Below are 22,831 nucleotides of genomic sequence, written 5' to 3'. Positions count from 1 at the left end.
TAAAACCAGAGCCCCTAAATGAAGCAACAGCCTTCCTTTCCCACTCGTAGCCTGTTTTATGTTAAATACATATAATTGTGTTCTGCGCTTTGTCTCTCTTTGCAAGAGACTGCAATGTTACTTAAGCATGAATAGAAGGAGACTAAATTGTTTCTATAATGCTGCAACTGTGCTCTGAATTCAGGATCATTCCAACTCTGCATGTGTCATGGGAACATGAGACAGCAGCCTGCTATTCCCAAGGGGATTACCATCAACAGAACCAAACTAGGGGTGAAAAGGACGTATCTTTTCAGAGAAACATGTACACTACATTCAACTCCATGCTGTAAGCACAAAGCAGGCATTGTCTCAGCAATGCAGGATGTTCAAGGTTTCCCCCCTCCTCTGCCAAAACCCATGGAGTTTCCCCTGGACTTCCTAGATAAGTAACTCCCTCCAGCGCTGTCTGGGGAGGCCAGAGCCAGGCCTGGTAGCACACAGAGAATTTTATGCTACCATGTAGGTGACTTTGTACAAAGCCACCGTGCACAAGGATGGAACAGGAAATGCTTTCTCACTGCCAGGGTTTATACATTAATTGGATTTGGATGGTAATGCTACAACAAGTTCACACCTCAGCAAACCAGAGCCTTGGGATTTGCACCCTGGAATGTGGCGGAGCTGCCTGGAGCCATGCAGGTGCCAGGAAACACTTCCCACTGCACAGGCAGGCATGCGAATTCTATTTCTTGCCTGAAGACAGCAGGAGGCATGCACCTATTTAAATTTTCAGGGCAGGCTTTTTTAAATGCAGCTGTGTTACTAGGCTAGTATTTGTGTTCAGCAGGGTCTGAGCAGCTATTCCGTGGGAAGAATACTTTAGGATTAGTACTATAAAGGAGATAAAATGTGATGCCCCTTACCACAGCAAACTGTTTGTTGAGCTTCATCTGCTCAGCCAGCACAGTGACGTTGTGGAAAAGATGAGGCTGCATGTGACTCCACATGTGAGGGAACCACCAGAACTCCTTCCTGTGCTTGAGCAGCATGTCATCCCCTTCATCTTCCTCATCTGTACCTACAAGGAGCAGAAAGGAAGCGTAAAAACACAAAGCAGAAGAGGGGCTCTGTGTTTCTAAGCAGTAGCTAATCCCCTGCAATGCTGAGTCGCTCCAACAGAGAATCAAGATTTAATGTGTTACACACACACATACGGGGAGCAAGGCAAGGAGCTGCCAAAAGCTGCAAGTGCTAGTAGAGATGCATCAAATCTGTCAAGAGCCACTAGAGAGCCACATGGGAATGTGCCCCATACATTGCCATAGCACCATGCAGCAACTGCAAACATCTGGGCTGTACAGAGGTGTGGGGACAACGAGGTGCCAGGAGCTTGCTTACCTGTGTGGTAGAATTTCCCTGAGAAGCCCAGGTTGAAGGTGAAATTTGGGACTAAAGTTCTCAGCTTATTCTGGGTGCTCAGCAAAGCCTGTTTGGATTAAAGGAAAAAGAAACGGTCATACTCAGTTGTTCTGTAACACTCCTCTGTGCTCTGCTTGTGCCCAGTTCAGCCTGAAGTATCAGAGGGGATGGAGCTAAGGCACTGCTATCTGTGGGTTGGAGCAGGGTAACCCAGGGTTCCACATACACAGCCCCTCCGTGAGGTACCACCTTGCCTGACTGAATGCTGCCACTTTAAAACCACAGCCACATACATCCCCCACTCACGCTCTCCACCTCACTGTAAAGGACCCAGAGTGTCTGTGCTAAGGCAAAGGGACAAAAATCTCACCTCCATGGAACAGGCCTTAAATCTTCCCAGGCTCAACCTCAACGCTCCCTTCCTCTCCCTTCTGGGCTGGGACCTTGCTATTGAACCCATGACAGAGAGGTATCCCTGGCTCTGTGTCCCTTGAAAGTACCAAAATCCTTTTACAGCAGTAAAGTTTCCTGGATTCTGGACAGAAAGCCTGGGGGAGCTGACATTCACAGTCATGTCATCTCCTACAGGTTCTCTCTTGCTCACTTGTGTCTGCTTTAAACGTCTGAGGTAATTGTTACAGCCAAAGGGAAGGAGCCCTGTGCCCCAACCCCAAGGTCTAGCGCACAGAGTAAGACAGCAGACAGACTTGACAGAAAAAAAGCAGCTCAGTGTGCAAGAAGGACACAAACTAATTCCAGCCAAATTTCTCCTGTTCTAAAAGAGTAAAAAGTGCAGCCCTGAAATGCATGCTCTGCTACTACCCGTGTGCTTTGGGGAAACTGTCCCTGGTGGAGCTCCCTACGGGAGCAGTTCTTAATCAAACAGGGACCTGGCAGGAGCGCTGTTGGCAGGTGCCAGAGGCGGTCCTGTCCCAGACAGTTACTTACATGTTAATAGCTTTTCTAGAAAAGCAGCGGTTGCACCAAGGTGATGACTTCTCAACAGCAGATTTGGGCTAAATGCAAACATACAAGCAACTTGGCAACACAACACTGCAGAAAGCATCCAGACTGCACAGAGATGGGCACACCTTCCTTCAGAGGTGTCCCTCCTTTATGGGGCACAAAGGAGCACAGCGGCACTGCCTGCACACGGCTCACGCCCTCTCTGAGGGCCTGAAGTAACCAAGCTTCCACACCTTTCCCTAGAAGCACTTAATCACTTCTTCCACCTCTCCACACAAACCAGATGCAGCCTGGGACAAACTTGTAGCAAAGATCCCCACTCCTACATGAACACACACCTACCACATCCTCATCCCAGTTCCCACCCTGGAGTGGTATTTTGAGGGACAGATGGCACATGACATCTCCAGTACCCACCACACGTGCATGTGAGGCTTTAAAAGGTAGCCCGCCAGCAGCACTGCTGGCTGAAGCCTTCCTTGCTGCACAAGATCCAAAACAAGCAATGGGAAGCCAAGTTCCCCTCCCGTAAGGCTTGGGGACTCAACCCCAGACCAGGGAGCACAGTTTAAGAGCTGTGCACCTCTCTGCAAAGAAGCCAGCAGGGTGACAATACCACTCCTGGCGTAGGACCAGCACTTGGAACACATCGCCCAGTACCTTCAGCAGGAAAATGCCCCCAGAGCTGTCCCAGGCCTTTCCCCTTCTCCCTCCAGCCCTGCAAGGCACATCCCATTCCTCAAGCTCGGGCAGGGAGGTGGAGGGAGGAAAGACAGCAGCTAAGAGGCTTAGCATTCCTCTGCATGGAGGGAGATTTAAAGCCTGGCTGGGGTTACCATGACGACACATCTGACAGTAAATCCCAAAAAGCTGTGCTCTGGCAGGCAGCAATCCTTTGTGTTCGGGGAGGGACCCAGGGAGAGCCTGCAGAACCCTGCAGAGTCCTGCCCTCCTGGCAGGTGTGAGTGGTGTGCCATCCCTGCATGGGTACTGCTCCTTCTCATGGCCACAGCCATGGGGTGGCACAGCTCATGTCTGAATAAATGTCTTTCCCCTGCATGGGATAAAAGAGACTAAGGTGCCAAGCAAAATATTTGGAAATTCCTTCCAAAAAATGATGCATTCACCATCCCCTAGCATATGGGAACATGTGTGTAGTATGGTGAGACAAGGCAGCTGTGGGAACGGGCTAGGAAGATGGCACTTCTCTCTTCTGACACCTCTGCACTCTGCTTCTCTTCTATAAGGAAGGATGAATATTATCCTACTAATAATATCTTCCAGGTGACTCAAGTGGCATTTCATTTATAGCCATAACGTGCCCTGAGATTCTTAAGTGAAAGGCAATCAAGGAATGTGGAGTACATTATGCAGTAAGATATAAAATAACTAGCCAGCTGCAAACAGATCTTCATATTTAAGACATTTGGTACTGGACACAGAACTAATAGTTTAGTTGTCCCCCATCTCTGAAAAGGTAAGTTTCTTACCCTAGAAAACCAACCTCCCAACCCCTCCAAGTATTTCTCTTTTCTAACTATCTTCCCTCCCCAAAATCCTTCTCCTTCCAAGAGGTATGTGTGTCCACCTACAAGCCCTTCCCTGTCTCAGCTCCCTGCTAGAAACAGAGGAAGGCTCACCCCAGGAGGAAAACACGGGGTCTCCAGGAGATTCTCAGAAAAGTGCTGCCCATCAGAGCTCATAAGTCCACGGCCACCAAGGCCAGGCTGACTTCCCACTTGTCACATCCCATCAGAGTCTATCAGCTGCCATCAGTAATACAGGGCTCAGCTTTAAGTAACTCTGCTATGAAATTTTTATCTTCCAAGAGTGTTTGCAGTGATTTTAGCTGCTTCATACCAACCCTGAATATTACCTCCCCTATCTCAGATCTCTCTAGAAAGCAGCAAAAGAAAAGTGGGAAACAAGGATGAAAGGTAGATCCTGGGGACCCTGAGGATACTGTGAGTTTAGGAAAACAGTAAATGGACAAATGAACAGGATAAAAAATGGAATAAAAAAACTAAGTGCTTTGACATGCCCTTCTCAACTGCTCATGCAAAGTATACTAGGAACGTCTTGCAGAAACACCTTTTCCATACAAACTGCCCTTATGGACAGCAGAACATTCTCAAAAGATTTCAAAACAGATTCTCAGTTTTTCTGCAGTTTTCTCACTGCCTGGCAGTAGCACTGGCATAGCTCAAAACAGTGCTGTCAAAGAGATTACCACCAGAGAGGCAAAAAATCATCTACTTAATTTTCTTTCCTCAAACCTAATGCAGACCAGGAATGATCATAAAAGCCAGAAGCTTTTCCATTAGAAACAGCTAAGTCTTTGTTGGCCGGTTCCATGGAGGTTTGGTAAATTCTGAGGATTACGATTTTACAAGAGACCCAATGTGGAATAATTGATAAGAGAAGGTATTTTCCAGGATTTTTTTGTTGCTGTTGTTAATTACGTGCAGCTCAATCCCTGTTAAAGCTTACAAGGAAAAAATATTTTCCTTGTGCAACTCCCAACTGCTTCACTTAACTGAGGAGTGCAAGTTCTTGCTGCAGCCCTTCGGCAGAAACAGGAACTCAAGGGGTTATCATCTTTAAAGTAAAAGCAAACACGATTCCTTTTTTTCTTTTGAAAGATAAAAAGCTAACCAGCCCTCCTTTAAGCATCACAAATGAAAACATTGCTCCTCTCACTGAGGACAGCTACCACAGGCATGCATTTGATCAAATTATATTTAGCATTTTCTTTTAATAGTCATTTTGTCTGGGAAGCTCTTTGGATGCGGGCCTGCATACGGCAAACAGGCTCATTGGGATAGCAGAGTCAATTTTAAACCTTCACGCAACCTCCAATCTTCTAACCACTGCTACCCTGACCACTGTAATCTAAGCTTTAAGATAAGGAGCTGTGTGTTGAGATAGCAGCCCTGAAACACAGCTTTCATATAAAAGGCCAAAGAAAATGCCAGCTGTTTTGTCACCATTATATTCCCTGCTCTCCCCACAGCAAGAGACTATCAACAAATCCATGTAGTTATTTCTCGCTTTTAAAAACTAAAAATTCATTAACCTCTCGTGGCTCTGCAATCAGAGAGCTTCTTTTAAATGGATAAATCTGGGCTTTATCTGCTTTGCCCGAGATTCTCTGCTTACTGATCACAGATTATTCCTCCATTTCACCCCGTTAAAACCCAAACAAAGCATCTTTTGGAATTATCATGTCTGGGTTTGTTTTTAAAATCACTAGAATAGCCTTTGTCCCAAAGAGCTGTGGCCAACTATCTCCTGTTTTCTCACACTGGTCTGTAACCCACACAAACACCACGGAGGTGGGAATCTCTGCAAGTCTGGGCGAGAGGGTGCAAGATAAGATTGTGATCCTTCAAAAAATGTGCTTTCAGAGCATTTTAACATCTCAAAACACAAGGGCACTGTAGTGAAATTAAGGAAATGGTAGCATTTCCTTTAAAGGAGTATTACATCCAACCGTTCCATTTTTCTATACCTGCTTGTTTGGGAACACAGAGTTATGGTCAAAGGTGGTCATAAAGGATCGTTAAAGAATGAAGCAAGTAAAACAGTCGATGGTCTGCAATTAGAGGTGCTTCAGGTATGCAGCTTCAAATGAATTGAAAAGATAATGCTAGCTCTAAACACAATACAAGGGCTTCCTTTCCCCTAAGCTAAACTTGGGATCAGAGCCAGAACTTGGTATCTCACACCTGAAGAAAGATGAGCTGAGAAATACATCCTGCATGGGTGTGTAAAAAATGTAGAAAAACCTAAATAACAAAACAAAACAACAGAATGTACAAAAGACTCTCAGTGAGGTGTGAGTGCTCTTGGGAACACATTATGGATGTGGTTCAGTTCAAGTAAGGGGATACACATGCAAAACATTACTTTGTTTATACCTTTGCCCCTAATGTTCTGTGCCCTTGGCTGCAAGCATACAGCGTGCTGCATTTTGAAGGTCTGGAAACACGCTGAGGCAGCTGCTATCACAGCCCTGTTTGCCATCATGGCTGGTGCCAGCCATTCCCTTATGGGCTTATTTACAGGCTTCAAGCTAAGTGTATTCCATGTGTTGAAGAGGATACAGGACAGACCATCACAGGCATCCTCATCCTAAATTCAAAGATGCCAGCTACGGGTCCTACAAAGCAAAATGCTCCATTTAAACCTGAAAAAAACAGCTTGTTAGGAGTATCACATACTGTGCCTCAGCATCTTTGCAGGTTACTTCTCTGTGTCTAAGATGAGAAAAATTGTAGCAATCAACTCTTTCACTCAAACTAAACGCAACCTTGACAATCCTGGCATACCACACACATGGGGATTTTATCTGGGGCCTGTGATTTTCTGGGGATTTTACCTCTACATCAGACACTTTCATGCGAGTGCCCTCTTTTCCCACAAATATATCATCAATGTCGACAAGGAGATAGCGATCGAGCGTGAGACACAGGCGCTTGCCAGTCAAGTAGGCAATGGCATCCACGAAAATCAGTTTGTGCAGCCAGAAATTGAGGTTATTGCCAAAGAGAACCCGCTGGATCCCATCGTGCAGACCCAGGTCCTGCACCACCGTGGCATGCAACGCTTTGTGGGTGGCCAGGTGGGCAATGGACTCCGAGGACTTGGTGCTGGCCAACAGCACCGGCTCGTAGGTGCTGTGGTTCGACTGGAACACGGTCCAGTCATCGCCGGGCAGGGGACCCTGCTCCACTTCATTAGCCCGGGTGACATAGAGCAGGGGAGCGCTGGGGTTGATGTGGTAGTCCCGCAGCCCCAGGTTGGAATGTAGGAAAAGGGGGAAACCCTTGAGCTGTGCACTGAGTAGGCTGTTCTCGTTGGCTTTGAAAAAGCCTATAATCCCCACTCCATACTCTACGCAGTATTTGTCCAGCAGCTCTCGGTTCCAAGCGTCCAGATTCACATATTTGAGGATATTCTCATAGATAATAAGAGCATAGCGTCCCCTATCTTTGTCTGTCAGTGTGGGCATATCCCCTTTGCCAGGGGCGATCTCTGTCCTGTATTTAAACCGGCTGGATTCCAGGATGGCCACTATTTCCTGCCCCAGCTGGGAGTAAATGCTTTCCACGAAGACGAGCACCACAGGATCTGTGCGGGAGGTGTCCACAGATTTCGTAAGCCTCCAGCTGGCCTGCGGTGGGATCAGGATGCGGTGCTGGTTGCTGCAGTCACTGAAGGGCAGGGGTGGCGGCTCCTTAATTTTGGGACTGTTGGTGACGTAGTAAGCCAGGATGCACATGGAGATCAGGCTGAAGGCAATGAGCAGCAGGATCAATCTGTGGAGCTCCAGCTGTCGCACATGCCGCACTACTTTCCACAACTGAATCATGGTGAGGCGGGCTGCCCACCCCCTCCTCACACCCTGCAACCACGTCGCTCTTGAAATCTACAGTGCCGCCGTGGCAGTACCCAGCAGCAGCTTGCAAAAAAGAAAGAGCAGCTGCGGAGAGAGACAAAGCTAAAGCAAACAGCTACCAGGCTAGACTCCCAGGGATCTGCCATTTATCTCAAGTAACCATGGCCCTCAATTCCCATCGCTCTTTTGTGTGCTTCCTCCTGCTCTTCTCCTCTCACTCACGAAAGTCTTTTGGAGGAGGGAGGTTTCCTGACTCTTGTCTCCAACAGCAGATCAGTCTGTCATTCTGTGCACAAGCACTTTCAGCTCAGCCTTCCCAGGTGTCCCGTTTTCTCATTTAGCGGTTTTGCATTCACATGATGGCACCTTCTCTTTGCATCCTGCAATTTAAAAAGAAAAAGTCAATTCTCAGGATGGATTCATGGTATTTAATGTGCTTGAAATGAAATGGCAAGATCAGTAGGTGCAAACCTGTTCCCTGGGAAGTGACGCACACCTTTTGTACAGGAGCTTGGCAGAGCTGCAGAACAACCATCAGAGCCTCTGCAAGAGGCACGGGGACTCAGCACTCTTCTTGGGTGAGGTTCTCACATACCCCAGCAAACAGAGCCAGGGTATCTGGCCTTCCCCGACTCCTCTTCATGCCACTGAGCACATGATATGAACCCCTTTTATTCTAGCCTAGATTTCAAAATTAACAGAGGAGGGGAGAGCTTCACACTGTCTGTCTTGTCCTGTTCTAGCAATGATGTGTGGTTCCCTAGGCCCCCAGGACATGGATGTCCTGAACCCAGCAGGATGCTTCAAATTCCTGCCAGCGTTCCTGCCCTACAGCTCTCAATTTCCGTGGTTTCCACCCGCTCTATGAGGCTGCCTCACTTCTCCCGGGAACTCACGTTGTACCAGGGCTCTTGAAACACGCTGGGGATGCATCGTCTCCCAGGCACACAGAGGGCACAGGCTGCCCGTACACTGCCCGGCTCACCACTGCCAGCTGACCCAGCGGCAGGCGGAGAAGAAACACCTCCTGAAACCTTCCTCACCTTCTCACCCGCCACTCATGTGAAAGCTTCATGTTACAAAGCTCCCTCACCTCCTGCCTTGTGTTTATGACAGCAGACTACTTCACCATATGTTTTTATGTTTCCAGAATAAAATGTTCAACAAAGCCCACAAACACCAATCCATCTAAAATGCAAACGCTACGGAAAGCGACTAGATTGACCCTTGGCTTGAAAATAAATTAAAATCACTGTGAAAGTTTCTCTCCCTTACCAAAATGTGACTACCTACAGCAGTAACACCCAGGCGTGCATTACTTAGGACACAGGCCTATTTTTGGTGAGCACCTGCTGCCCCTCCCAGCACAGGCAGGTCCGAGGGCAGCGCAAGAACACCCTGTACAAGAGGTGCTGCTCACCAAGTCAGCTGTGCCCGCAGTGAGCCCTCCGGAGCACTTTCAAACTTCTCTCAAATCTCTCTTACTCGCACACCCACACTCCTGCAGATGTGCTCCACCACATTCGGTCCCTCTAGCCACCTCCTCAGCCGGCATAGCTCCCAGAACCACGAGGCACCAGGGCAACAACAACAACAAGGAGTACTTCCAAAACAGTTCATCACCTCTTCTCCATTTCTCCCATTTCTGAGCCTTTTTATTATTATTCTGACAAACAAATAATATCAAAAGGCCAGTTCTTCCACGAGCTTCAGACAGACAGAAGGTTTTTTATGTCATGAGGGTTTTAACAACTAGCTCCAACAGAAAAGAAACCACTTGTGAGACAGATGCTTATTTTGTAATATGTATCACTAAACAGAAAGAAATCCTTCTGACTCAGGGAAAAGATCAGTTAACAGATGAGGCCAGAAGTCCCACTCTAAAGATTCCCAACTGACTCTTTTCCAAACCTTTGGTATAGCTTGAAGCAGAGGAAAAAACAAAACAAAACAAAACACAAAACAAGCAGATTTTATGTGAAATGATATAATATTGCTAACTTTGTGACAGGGGTGGCAAGTAGTCAGAGTACTCTTTATACAAGCCTTGTAGCGCCCATCAAGTGTTATCTACAACAACTTCTATGCTATAAGCTCAGAAGAGCAGGTACTGGCTTGCTTAGTGCATAACAAAACCTTAGCCCTGATGAGGGCTTCAGAAAAGCTGCAGTCTGTAAATATAAAATGTATTACGTGCTATGTGCCACTGGAGAACTTGAGACACAGCAAATCTTATTGAAGGTCACACTGCAAGGCAGCAAACGAATAAAGGTTAAAAAAATCTGCTTCCCAGACTCCAGATGGATTGAGTCTGCATCCCCAAATGGCCATCTCCAATGACAGAACTGGCTTTGAAGTCCAGCTCAGCCAGCGACAATAAGCTGTGATTTCTTCGACCCAGACAACTGATCATCTTTCAGTTTTTTCTCTACATACTGAGGCAGAATTTGGCAGGGCAGGTAGAGGTTAGACAGAAACATGTAATAAATGCTCTATCTTTTTAAGAGCTGAGTTCTGTACAAGATACCCCATATACGCAGCTCCAGGCACATCAGTTGCTATAAGAAGCGGTCTTCATTCTACTCCTGTGCAATAAATTCTTAGAAAACACCCCTCTCAGATTCCTATATACTCAATTTTGACTGAGAACACTGAGAGCTGTAAGTCAACATCTTCCTAAATAGCTCACGTCTTTTTGGTTTTGAATCCCATTATATGAAATAGAATAATCAGACTATTTTGGATTCCCAGATAGATTCCCGATCTTCACATGCATTACACAAGAAGTTGTTTTTACAGGAGAAAATAATGCAAAGAGGGACTTAAAAGCTCAGGAGCCCATGTGTTGCCTGCAATTTCCAAGCAAGTGCTTCCTGGGTGGAATTTCGAATCTAAACACCACGGTAGCAGTAAGAAAACAGAGCGTACCGATCTGCGTGGAAGCCTGGCAAAGTCCTACAGTACTTCTATGACGCTACTCTCACAGGCTGAATCTGGAAACCACTTCTCTGCTCTGGTTATACTCACTCACCTCTCCAACTTCATTTTTAGCATTGAACCGAGTCTCTGTTTTACAAAGAGCTGAAGCTTCAGATTCCTGGTTATCAGTTCAAAGATGAAAAACACAAGACAACCGGATTATTCTGTAGAATAAGGATGAAACTAGAGTTTAAGCTAGGCTGCCACACCTGCAGTGCCCAGCTGAGGGGCAAGAAGGAGAGGAAGCCCCTTTGCTGGGCACTTCTGAATCACAGCAGTGTTTTGGTAACAATGACTCCATTCAAGCCTCTAGCGAAGCTCCCAAACAAGCCCCCATTTGTTACATGGGTAAGCTCGAAAAAACAAATAAAAAAAAGGCCTGTATCAGATTGCTGCTCAAGAATCTGTCAGCTCTGATCTCTTTAACAAGGCTTCACAGCCAGAGGGCATGCCAGCTGGCACAGTACGCGTTAAGCTCTTTGGGGACCACATCAGCTGGTTTAGGTTCAAAGAAAAAAAAGTAACAAAACAAAAACACCAACCAAAATTTATATTAAAAGTTAAGAGATGTCAGAAACCACCCATAAACAAAATACAAAGCCCTGAAAAATCTATACTGGAAACAAAACAAAACAAACAAACAAACAAAAAAACATCACACTGAAAAATAATCCCTCTTAAAGGAAACAAAAATACCTGGCTCCTCTTTTGAGATCACACTCCTTGGAATCCAACACCACAAAACCTTCAGGTTTACAGATAAATTAAGGTCCTCTCCAAACGCCTTTACTGCAAGCTCGCCGGGACTGCCTGAGTGCTACCGGCAGGAGGAGGCAGTCAGAACGCACAGCGAGGAGGAAGTATTTCGTTGGTGTAAGGATGCAGGCTCAGCAGGCTCCCGTCCTACCAGAAAAGTAGCACTAGATCTGAGAGCATCAATTCCTTTGTCAGCTATCTCACAAACCACCAGCATTCAAACAAATGCCTTATAAAACTTAGATGCTCTGTTTCCTAGTGATATACAATGTTAATGTGAAACACTAACCGTTTTGTGAATTATCAGCTGCTAAACCACTTGGCAACTGATGTGATACGAATGTAAGATAATAATCGGAATTGTGTGGTTGCAGTGTCTGATCTCCAGATATTTCCAACGCCTTGAAATTATTGTGGGGATAGTACAAATGCTCAAGCCCAGTCAGCACTCAGCCAGAACCAATGAGCAGAATATATTTGGGGCTGCTGGTACACTCATGACAAGGCACATAGGAGATGGTGGATGTCATATGACACATTTACCAATAACTTCTGACATACAGCTCCCTCCTAGCTGAGCCCCAGAATGTCCTACCACCCTAAGACCCAGCATCACGAGTACATCTCCACATCTCTTTTATTACTTAGAATATAACCCAACTTTCTGAAATGCACAGTGGCAGGACCTTGTTCTTGTCTACAACAGCTCTAATTTAGAGGTCTTCTACGCTTCCTGCGAGACAGTTGTTGCTTTGGACCCCAGAGGGACTGCAGTAATTGAGTTACACAGTAATCAGAGGAGGAATCTGATTGATTTTCCATCCCATTCCATTTTAACGGTGTAATCATGACACAAAGTTCCTCATTTGCCTGCTTCCCTGTGAGATACTGCAACCTCTCCCTTGTCTGCAGCGATAGCCGTATGCCAGGCCTGCAGGTACAGCCGCGCTCTCCTGTGAATACGAAGCATCTGGTGCCATCAGCAGGGCACAGCGAGCCATGCTGCAAGCCCTCAGACGGAGGAGCGATGGCTGTATTCCATAAACTGGACTAAAAAAATATACTGGGGAAGTTACAGCCACATTGTAATGTAATTGCCAGCCAAGCTCATATCTGGGCTCTGGGTGTGTGCTTCTGCTGGCATTCACTGCCAGTAAAACCCTGTGGTGAGGGACTGCCCAAAGAGTACCAAACTCAGATCAAAGAGGTGAGAAACACTAATGGTGCCTACCCTGCTCCGGCAGATCCACTTGGAGCCTTGAGGCAACGCTCTGCAATGCTTAGGCAAGTCCCCATGCAGGGACAGGCCTCTCCTGGTACAGACCTGTGGTAAGCAGGAAAGCTGCCAGCTGGCCAGCCGGCTTGATACCCATCAGCCCGATACGAGGAAAAGACCTGTGCAATGAAGTAGTAATTACTTTTTTTTTTTTTTTTAATTATCCCCAGACAGGTGTGCAACTTCGCACCTTCTACAAGAGCAACAAACTGCAGATCTGAATTAATTAAAACAAAAAAACAACCCCAAACCCACAAACAACTTCAGCCTTCAACGGTTGCTGATACTACCTACTTAACACAATTACTATGCAGCTATGTAAGTGTTCTGGTAGTGGAAGAGCCCACAGCAGGCTGAGCTTTCCACCAGCTGGCAGGATGTAACTGCTCTGCTTCTCTAACACACCTGCTCCTATGAGACAAAGGAGGCACTTTCCTCGGAGATGCCCAAAGGGGCATCCCCAGTTCTTTCTTTCATGTGCTACTGAAGCTCTAATACCCAGCTATCAACCTGCCACAAACACCTCACAGTTTTGATCTGGACTTACCTTTCCTTTTGTTTCATGCCTCTTCTGACACCTGCATCTACACACACTCCAACCCTAGGGCTTTTCCCAAAGCAGGTAATGACACCACGCCTGCTGTGGGACAGAGAACTACAGCGAGTGCAGGTTCAGTGCCTGCCACACCAGGGGCTCTCCAGTCCCACCCAGGTGACAAGTGAGTATCTCAGCAACCCAAATGGTGGGACCGTCTTCAGCCTCCTCTATGTCAACCAGTCAACCAGTTTGCTCTATCATGGCAGAACATCTTCAATGCAACTGTGAGAACAGGAAATAAATGCAGTTCCTTCCGCATTAGATATGAACACGGATCTAATTTCCATTCCCTCGTGCACCCTGCTTATCAGAACTCAGATAAATGATCCTGCTGCAGAAAGCAAAATGTATTCTCTGCTGTCTTCTCCTAAGTAATTCAATCCAGTGGGGAAACAAAGTGTGGCAAAAAGAGGACAACTTAGAGTTAACGTGTCTCTGAGAAATACAGAAATGTACATGCTGAAAGTTAATCCACAATAGTTATGAAAGCAGCCTATCTGTTCTTCCTTTGAGCTATACATTAAAAATTTCACCTCAATTAGCAAGAGACTAATCTATATTCAATTGCTTCAGGTAACACATAGGAACTCATCTTCTCTTCTAATCTATTTTATCTAGGAACATATGACAGCAGGGACCAACTAAAACAGTTTTAGTACCTTTATGCTGAAAGCTTGTCCAATTTAAGACCAGAAATGTGCTGTAAAAGTATGCTCTGCCGAAGTATAAAGCCTCAGAAAAGGCTCTTCTACTTACCTGTTCTCATGTATTTGCACATGGACAGTGTTTGGTGGACTTCTAAACAGGACATGTTCCCTACCTGTGTACAGCAGCTCCCTCCCTGCCTTCTTTCAGCTGAGATCTTCTATTCAAGAGACTTCTATCCCATGTAAAGCTAGAAGCACACCTCCCAGATTTTGTAGTTTCAAATATTCATTTCACTATTACCTTGGTAAGACTGAAATAAGTAAGTTTTCCAGACTCAGAAAACAATTATTGGCTATTGCAAGACAGTTTTTAACACAGTGTAGACTCAGTTTCAGAAAAAAAGGCAGAAAAGGCGATAAAAAAAAAAGCTATAAATCTGGCTTAGGAAAGGCAAAATGAGTAAATAAGCTAAGGGAAGGAGAGTGGAACCGGTGGAAGAGGGAGAAAGGGAGGATGACTTGAGACCTATGGAGATTACACTGACTGGCTATGACAGTGGTTTGGAAGCTTGGGTGTCCAAAAGACGGGAACTGATGCAAAGAGCTCTATTGCCTTCCCTAAGCCTTTATGGCAGCCTGTGCATTGAAAATCATAATCTGTTTTTTTCACAAGGGTTATGGAAGAAATGGATCTTGAGGGGGAACTCTACAAGGAAGACTGCCGGGGCCCTGCACACAGCAGCAGTCTCTAAGTTCCCTGAGCAGTCTCCACCCGCTGACCTGTGAGCTGTACCCAAGATCAGGCCCTGACATGAACTACATTACATGTGCGTTCTGCCTTTGCCGACCCAAAGTTGGACCCACCTGGTGATGAACCTGGCAGCTGTCACCAACTGCTTTCAGTTGTTTTATTTGCGTGCTGTGGGGCTGCACCCTTGTTGCTGAGGATGCTGCCCATGCCAGCTTCATATCCTGCCTGGCTCCCGTTTCCTCCTCCCTGGCGGAGCATCCAGCACTTGCTGCTCCCCGGCAGTCAGCTCAGGCCATCTCCAGCCTCCCACCGGCACCACGCAGCCTGGCGACTGGGATGTGCACAAGCTTTTCCTCGGAATCACCCATGGCTCAGGGCTGATCTCCAAACCTTGCAGGAGAACGCAGCCAGCCTACGCATCAGGTCACACAGCTGTTTCCCAAAGCTTCTCACACTTAGTTTGCAATGCATGAAGCAGCAGGAGAGAGTCTTGCTAGAGAAACAGGCTGATAAGAAGCTGTGGCTATTGGTAGACTCCCCTGTCTTAATGTGGGTGGAATTAGTTAATTTTCTCTCAAACCGTTTGTGTTTGTAGCCGTTACACCACAAGCAATGCACACCTACTTCCACACCGGTTTGTGCTACTCCATGTTTACTATCACACCTAAACAACAATTTCAAAACCCTGCCCTCTGCTCCTCCTTACAGAAACCTCGCTTTTTAGATGATCAATACAAACAAAATTGATGGTTTCAAATTAAATACACCTCAAATATATTAATTCATTTAAACGTGTTAGAGTAATTACACACCACTAGTTCTTTACCTTCCTCCCATTTTATAGACTTAATTACTAAAGAGGGTGCTGAATTCTTACATTTTTAATTAGTCACCTGATTATGGGTAGAATGTTTTTCTGCTCTGAAGCAGCATCTTTAGAATACTTGTTCATGCAGACTAAGACCAGAGGCCTCATTAACATCCTAATTAACAGTACTGACAAACTCAGAAACAAAAGCTGCCATATCTGCAATCAAATCAACCCTTTGATAAACTGAAGTTTGGTCAAGAAAGCTCAAGAATTTTAAGCAAGATGCACATCTCAGTTAGGAACTGCAGCTGAAGACAAAAGGGTCTGGGTACTGAGAACTGTTAGGTGCCCAAATAGTGGTTGCAGAGACTGTCAGCTACGCTGGAGCCATTTTTCCAAAGTATGCATGTAGTAAAATTCCCAATAAAATAAATTAAGCTACTGAAAATCTGATTCATTTTTCATTAACAAGAAGACTATTTTTGTCCTGAAATTATTTTTTCATGAAGAAATTTAGACTTAAAGTCCAATTTTTGATTCTGATAACACTGATAATATAAAAACATCTGCCAAACCTTCATGTAAAAATTAATTGGGTTAGTCTTGTGTGCCACTTTGCAAGCTCCAGTAAGTACCTACAGAATACATTTAAATATGAGAATATTACTGTTCCACACATAGCAGTAAGGTATTAGGTCAGATATTAACAGAAATGAGACTTAAGAAAACAAGCATTCAGAACCCTATTTATTATGAAACTTGGTCTAAAGCTATAATATTTTCAGGTGTTTTGCTTTTTATTCTAAATAAATATCTGACTTGGTCTAGAAAAGTAAATTGAAAACAGATAATCCCGACAACTTTTCATTTTTTAAATGGATGATCAGATTGCCTTGCACTCAGTTGGAAAAGGAAAGAACTGAGTTGCCAGAAAAACAAAAACTCTCTGCAGGTAGAAAGGTAAAAGTTCTCTTCTGCTGCTATGGTGAGGGATTCAGTAAAGACAACCCACTTCTAGTGTAGTCTGACAGAAGACATCCAGCCTATCTCTATGCAAGCCTATAAGAGGTTATACATAACAGCAGTCACGGCACCACAGTTACCCCAGCAGCGAAGCCATGCAATGGCAGTACTAGTGCTGAGCATCAGATTTGCCCACAGCCCTTTGTTTTCTACCACCATTTCACGCACGTTGGTAAACACAGCTGAACTTCGCCTCTATGGCTATCTGACGGCACGTGCTGTAATACAGACACTCATTTTCACAGCCTAGCAATTACCTTAAGATAAAACAGGGCTGTTCTTTCATAGCACACAGTTAAGAGCGAATTATAGCTTAGTGAAAAAATCTGCACTCAAATACTAAGGAGAATTTATTAGTTATCATTATATAAAGAGCTAATGTAAACAATACACCACAAAACAGTGGCAAATATACTCCTTATCCTGCAATATGTCATCTCTCACATAAAAAAAACATGATCCAGAACAACAAATACAGGAAAGAAAGCACAGAGAGAGACGATTAATCAGGTAAACAACTTAGAAGCAATTGCTGTAAGAAACAGGTTCGCAAGAGCAGAGAGAGGGAGGGAGGCTTTGGCAGCGCAGACTGGGAGGCTGTTCCAGGAATAGGAGGCAGCATGAAACTAAATGCAAAGCTGAGAGTAGGAGGAAGAGATAAAGGGAGGAGTGCACGGGGAGTCAGAGGGGAGTAGGAGAAAATGACAGCTCACATTGTTTAAGGAGGCAGACACATAGCGGCTAAAGACAAAATTTGACTCAGATGTTAGGTCTAGCTTGCCTAACTGTAAAAAAAAAAATGGATTGTTGAATAGCCAAAGGAAGCAGAAACTAAAAGATTAACATCTTCAGAGATGAATTTCCAGCAGAAATACACTAGCATGCTTCCAGCTCATGTATGTAATGGTCCTGGAGGAGGGCTCATCCAGTCTACAAGGGTGAAGTTCAGCATGTCTTGCAACAACCCGGAGACATTATTTCATCTATATCCTGACTAAAGCCACTGCTGGTTTGGTTGTGAAAATTGAGTATGCTTGCAGAACTAACTGCTTTCATCTGCTTCTTTTGTCCAGAGAAAAGCATTAGGGAGAAGGACTGCAAAGGCAGGAAAGTTGCCCCAACTATGTCCTTACAGCACTTTCTGCTCCTTCAGGTGAGATCACTGCCCATAATCAGACAAAAGCAGTATTAGTAAGGTGCGCTAGCTGGCAGTGTAGATCACTTAAACTAAAGAACACCCACAATAAAATGTTATAAATGCTGAAATTCCCTGAAAATGCTCATTTGTGTTAAAGTCTCAAGTACAATTGCGCTAACTGATCCCAGCGAGATAACGCTTTAACGTTTTCAGATCACTTAACACTAAATCTTATGCACAGTTGTGATGAGAAGAGAAACAATCACATTTAGAGCATTCACGTATTCAAACTTGACTTTGTAGCGACACTGTAACTAACTAATTCATGCTTTTTAGGAGCCCCAAATAAGATTAACACTGTACTTACAGAAAAGATTGTTACTTCTTTTTTTACTCTACATTGCTGCAAAAGGGAGAGGAAAGGTAGCCTGGGATGTCCAAACTGAATTTTATCTTCTTCACTGTAGCCAAAACACAGTGACTAAATATTTTTTAGCTACAGCAATGTTGAAGAGCTATAATTGTGTTACTTAAAAATACACCATGATAAACATCTTTTAAAATTTTAGACACTAAATTTAAAGTTAAATACACAAATTAATTTTAGCTCTAATTATTTGGTCTATTTAATTCTCACGTAATTAGCTTGGTAGCTGGAATGTACGAATTACAGCTTTTGGAAGACGTGCTATGTTTTTGTACACAACAAAGAAGCGAAGCCTCTACCCGAATCACAGAATCCAGCCTGCATTAGGGATCCGGGCTAGTGCTGCGGCAACAGACTGCAAGCTTTGACTTTGTTCTCATCCTCCCGTGAAGCGCTAAGTGGCTCGCAGAACATCTGCCACTGGAAGCGATAATGGAAAGCTCATTCAATGGATCTGCTGACACCTTGATACCTGTAGCAAGAATCTTGCCCTGGTGCTTTTATGCTGATTTTTGCCTGCATTGCCTGCCTGCACCATCCCAACCACCTTACCTGCCATGACCAGGCAAGCATCAGGAGGCAGCAGCCTGCCTCTGGAAGCAACGTGGCCTCCCTTTGCTCATTATGGCCTGCCAGGCGCCGGTGCCACTGCCCAAAACCCCTCTGTGCTAGGAGGTGGTGCAAATCCAGCAGCATCCCCTGCTCAGGAGAGCAGACGCACACATCCTCCTCCTCCTCGGCCACACAGGGCTGCCTGTTGAACAAATGCGTTGGTCATCCCAGCTCCAGGAAACCCAGTGCTCGGTTTCAGCCTCTGTTTTTCCTCTGCTCAGCAGGGCAGCCCTCTGGCAGCGGCAAACTCCTTCCAGGCAGTGCCCAGGGGCATGGGAGTGAGGCTGTCAGGCTGTATGCTGCTGCCCTTCAGCTCCTCCAAGAGCTAACACAGGGGGACTGGTTTTGAACTCATTCCCGCACACATACACTGAAGACCTAATTTTGTCCTTTTATCCAGATGCAGGCTTTCCAGGGCATTCAGGGAGGAAGACTCCACAGCTGAGACAGAACTGGGGGCTCCACGGTCAGGAAACCAACACTGGGAACTGCCAGGGAAACTTCAGGGCCATTTTTGGCTTTCTCTCCTTGAACAGAAGGGGCGTAAGGAAGGGGAGCAGTAGCATAGGAGACAACAGGGTGGGATATTAAAAGCTTCAACTTCCCCTTTGCATGTTCCACAAGCACTGGAAATGGGTTCAAAGACCTTTTTTGAGACAGTGAGAACTCTTCATTACCTTCCTTCTACAAGGCACCTAGATATCATCTTTAGAGCTAGGGAATTTGAGAGTAAGCCTGAGTCCAGTTCACTATTCCACTTTTAATTTGACATAGTTACACATCGCCTGAACCTCATCTATTAAATGAGAATCAAGTTACGCAGAAAGACTATGACCAGCAGTGCCTCAAGAGCACTTCTTGAACGTATCAGAATGAATTGTTATCCCGATGCTAGCTGTGTAAAACCCAAACTTCAAAGCAGTGATACAGGTGGGATTGCTACCACTCACTGATCTACTCTAAACACTCCAGATAATGAGATTTGAGACAGACAGAAGGTGAAAAATCTTCTTGCAGTTCTCAATTAGAACAACAACTGTAACTTTGCTTTGCTTGCTTGCAACACAGAGGTTGGTCCATGAAAAGGGTGGAAATTCTTTTCCCCTCCACTCTATTTGCCAAGCTCTCATACATTTCTTTCTTTATTGCTGCTGTTTGCGTCAAACAGGACCTGCACTCATTCAGCAAGGGCCACCTCAGAGGTTAAACTGCTGGCGATGGCATTTAATTTATTGGCAAGGGGGGTGACAGTGAATTTGTTTTAGGTCAAATTGCTTATATGAAGGATCACCTTGGACTTTGCAAATGCTAGGAATACAAACAAGCGGAGATATTTAAACCCTCTACCTTCTTAGAGAGAGGTACACTTTCCTTCATGATTCTAAACAGATTGATGCCAATCGACCAACTTAACATACACAGACTGAACCGATGCCACAAACCCTACTCCCGAGTATCCTACTGTTTCAGAGGAGACTCCTTAACTGGTCTCCCCTACCCCTTATAGAAATCCAAACCACAGCAGTTGTATAGGTACCAGTGGGGGACACTGGAGGTCTCTTACATGCTCTCCCATACCCGCCACCCCCCTAAGAAACATTTGCCCATCACACAAATATATTCTGCACTTCAATTTTCAGTATAAAACTGATTACTTACTCTGAAATGAAGCACACAATATGGAGTGGCCAGTAAGCGTCACAGAAAGGCTGAAAGCCACAACACGCTAAAGCACAGAGAGGTGAGCTTCTCCGTTCGGTCTTTTTCAGTTCTAAAAAGGAGGGTGTCTGCATAACCTCAGCTCATACATGAAGCTAGGAAAAAGCAACATTATGCATCCTTTGCTGTACAATACCTAACTTTACAACCTTTTGTTTGGAAGAAGGCATCACACTGGATTGAAGGCAGCTTTTGAAATGGTAAGCAACAAAAATCCCTTTGAGGAATATTTTGCATTAAAGATGGCTTCAAATTCACAGTGAAAGACTCCAGTACCAGCCATATTCTGAGAACAATGTGTGCTCGCTCTCTGCCAGCCCTTGTGCCTGGCTTGCTGGCTTCTACAGGGAGTTTGTTATTGCCCTGAGGGAGTATTAGATAATGAAGAGCTCCGAGTTTTTCTTTCGCTTCATGCCTGGGCTCATCCTAATGTGTATAAGTAGGCTTAGCTTGCAGACTGTCTTTCTCAACCTCTTCCCCCTCCTGTTTTCCAGCAACCCAGCAACATTTTTTATAAATGAGCACTACCAATTGCCTCTCTTGAAACAAGCTTATTGAATCCATCACCTTATTTAGAGTGTTCCAGAGATGAAAATGAGGTTCACAGCTCTCAAACACACCCGAGTGCTTTCTTTGCACTGGGTGACTCCATCATGAAGCATCAAAAAACAGGCACCCCGCTGAGTGGTAACTACTCGAGTACCTGCTCCAGTCCAGCACAGCGCCCTAGCTGGCACACTGTCCTGCTAGAAGGAAACTTCAGCAGGGGACAGACAGGTTTGTGGAACGAGGTGTGACAACAGAGACGTACCTATACACACCAACAAGGTAATACCAAGCAGAACAGGAGCTCAGCAACCAGACCTTAATTGTGGTTTCAAGCAAATGGCTGCGTCCACTCATGAAATGCCTCTGACATGCCAGAACATTTTGCTAAGTGCATAAAATGGTTGTTTTAGGATGAAGGACAGCAGTAGCGCTAATGACTTTTCACTGTATTTCATCTAAGATGAACAGACTTGATACATCATTTCCGGATGGTTTAAAACAACGGAGAACATTTTTATGAAAAGATCATTTATATTTTTATAGTTATTTCTTTCAAACCGTCAAAGCAAAAAGCCATATGGGAGGTTGCTTGTCAAATCCAGCAGTGAGGTACGACCCAAGATTCCTGGAGTTATCAGTATGTGACCTTTGACAGGTTACTTCAGCTCTGTATTGCTGAAATGCACCTGTCAACTTACACCATTTCATTCTCTCTTTTAGATTGTGGAATTTAATAGCATATAGAAAGGCCACAGTCTTAAAGTAACTACGATAACAGAGAAAAAAAATTCATTGCAAGCCTGAAACATATCACATCGCTTAAGCAGAGAGCACCACCCTTCCTAATCCTTTATGAGCTGAAGCTGGGGAGTGAAGGGAATTGAAAATGTCTCCTTTTTGCATAGTCACATAGTAGAGAGAAGGTTTTAGGCTGCAGGAGCTGCATCTACACAGTAGCCTCATCATCTGACTACACTCATGACAGCAAGAGGAAGAAACTAAGACCCTTAAGAGAAGAGGCCCTGTGAGAAGTTTCTGGTCTGTGCTCCAGGCCAAGCTCTTGTTTCCTACATCTGCAGTGTTTGGCTGCACCACAGAAGCAGCACTATTACCAGCATGAAATTGACGGGTTAATTGAAGGACATTTTTTAAGGTCCCGATTCTGTTTAGTGTGCCCTGACCAAGAGAATGGCAGCTGCATCTCAGCTCAAGGGTCAGAAATTTCTTCATGACCAGAAAATCTTCAGTGTTCCAAGTGAATCTTATTTCCCAGGGAGTTCAAAAACAAAAATCAAACACACAGTTAGCCAAATACCTTTCTTTTCCTAGTTCCTGGTGAAACAAAAAAAGAACATTTACCAAAAAAAATATCTATTCCTAATCTTTCAAGTTGCTTAATATTAACTAAGCACAACTAGCTCTGCTCTTGAGATGCAAATGAGATTTTAGATTGCTGTATGACAAACCACTAGAAAACGTGGTTGCATTAGTCCTTGGGGAACACACACGATATTATCTGATTTTAAAATGTTCTGTCTGTAATGGCTCTAACCTTTACAAAGATTTCATCAGTTACCAGTACTGCTGATATCTGTTCAATTTCTGATCAGGTATTGAGGACATAAAGAAGGGCCAGGTCAGTATGTATATTCAGCAGAACACGAGCATTAGTCTAGGCAAAGGCGTGCAGCAGTTAAAACCTGCTTTTTTGAAAGATTTTGTCTTTCTCCCAGCACATTTCAGAACCTGACTGTAACCCATTAGCAAGGTTAGATGC

The 22,831-nt window shown here is 44.9% G+C and overlaps 1 protein-coding gene across 5 annotated transcripts in view; it reads right to left on the bottom strand.

Annotated features, from left to right (window-relative positions):
* NDST2 (N-deacetylase and N-sulfotransferase 2) overlaps positions 1–22,831 on the bottom strand; it is a 130,250-nt gene that overhangs the window by 15,647 nt on the left and 91,772 nt on the right. For 4 of the 5 annotated variants that reach the window (XM_068689480.1, XM_068689479.1, XM_068689482.1 and 1 more), the window contains 3 exons: positions 6,749–8,148; positions 1,381–1,468; positions 906–1,060 (listed from right to left, as the gene is read on the bottom strand). In XM_068689480.1, the coding sequence (XP_068545581.1) occupies positions 906–1,060; positions 1,381–1,468; positions 6,749–7,741 (1,236 nt within the window). In that variant the 5' untranslated portion in view covers positions 7,742–8,148. Of the gene's footprint in view, positions 1–905; positions 1,061–1,380; positions 1,469–6,748; positions 8,149–11,443; positions 11,466–22,831 lie in introns of those variants that run through there. The other variant, XM_068689483.1, reaches the window with a different exon arrangement.

The sequence above is a fragment of the Anas acuta genome, chromosome 7 (assembly GCF_963932015.1).
Source record: "Anas acuta chromosome 7, bAnaAcu1.1, whole genome shotgun sequence".
NCBI classification, from domain to species: Eukaryota; Metazoa; Chordata; class Aves; order Anseriformes; family Anatidae; genus Anas; species Anas acuta.
Note: the sequence above shows the minus strand (reverse complement) of the source record. Positions and strands in the feature narration are given on the sequence as shown.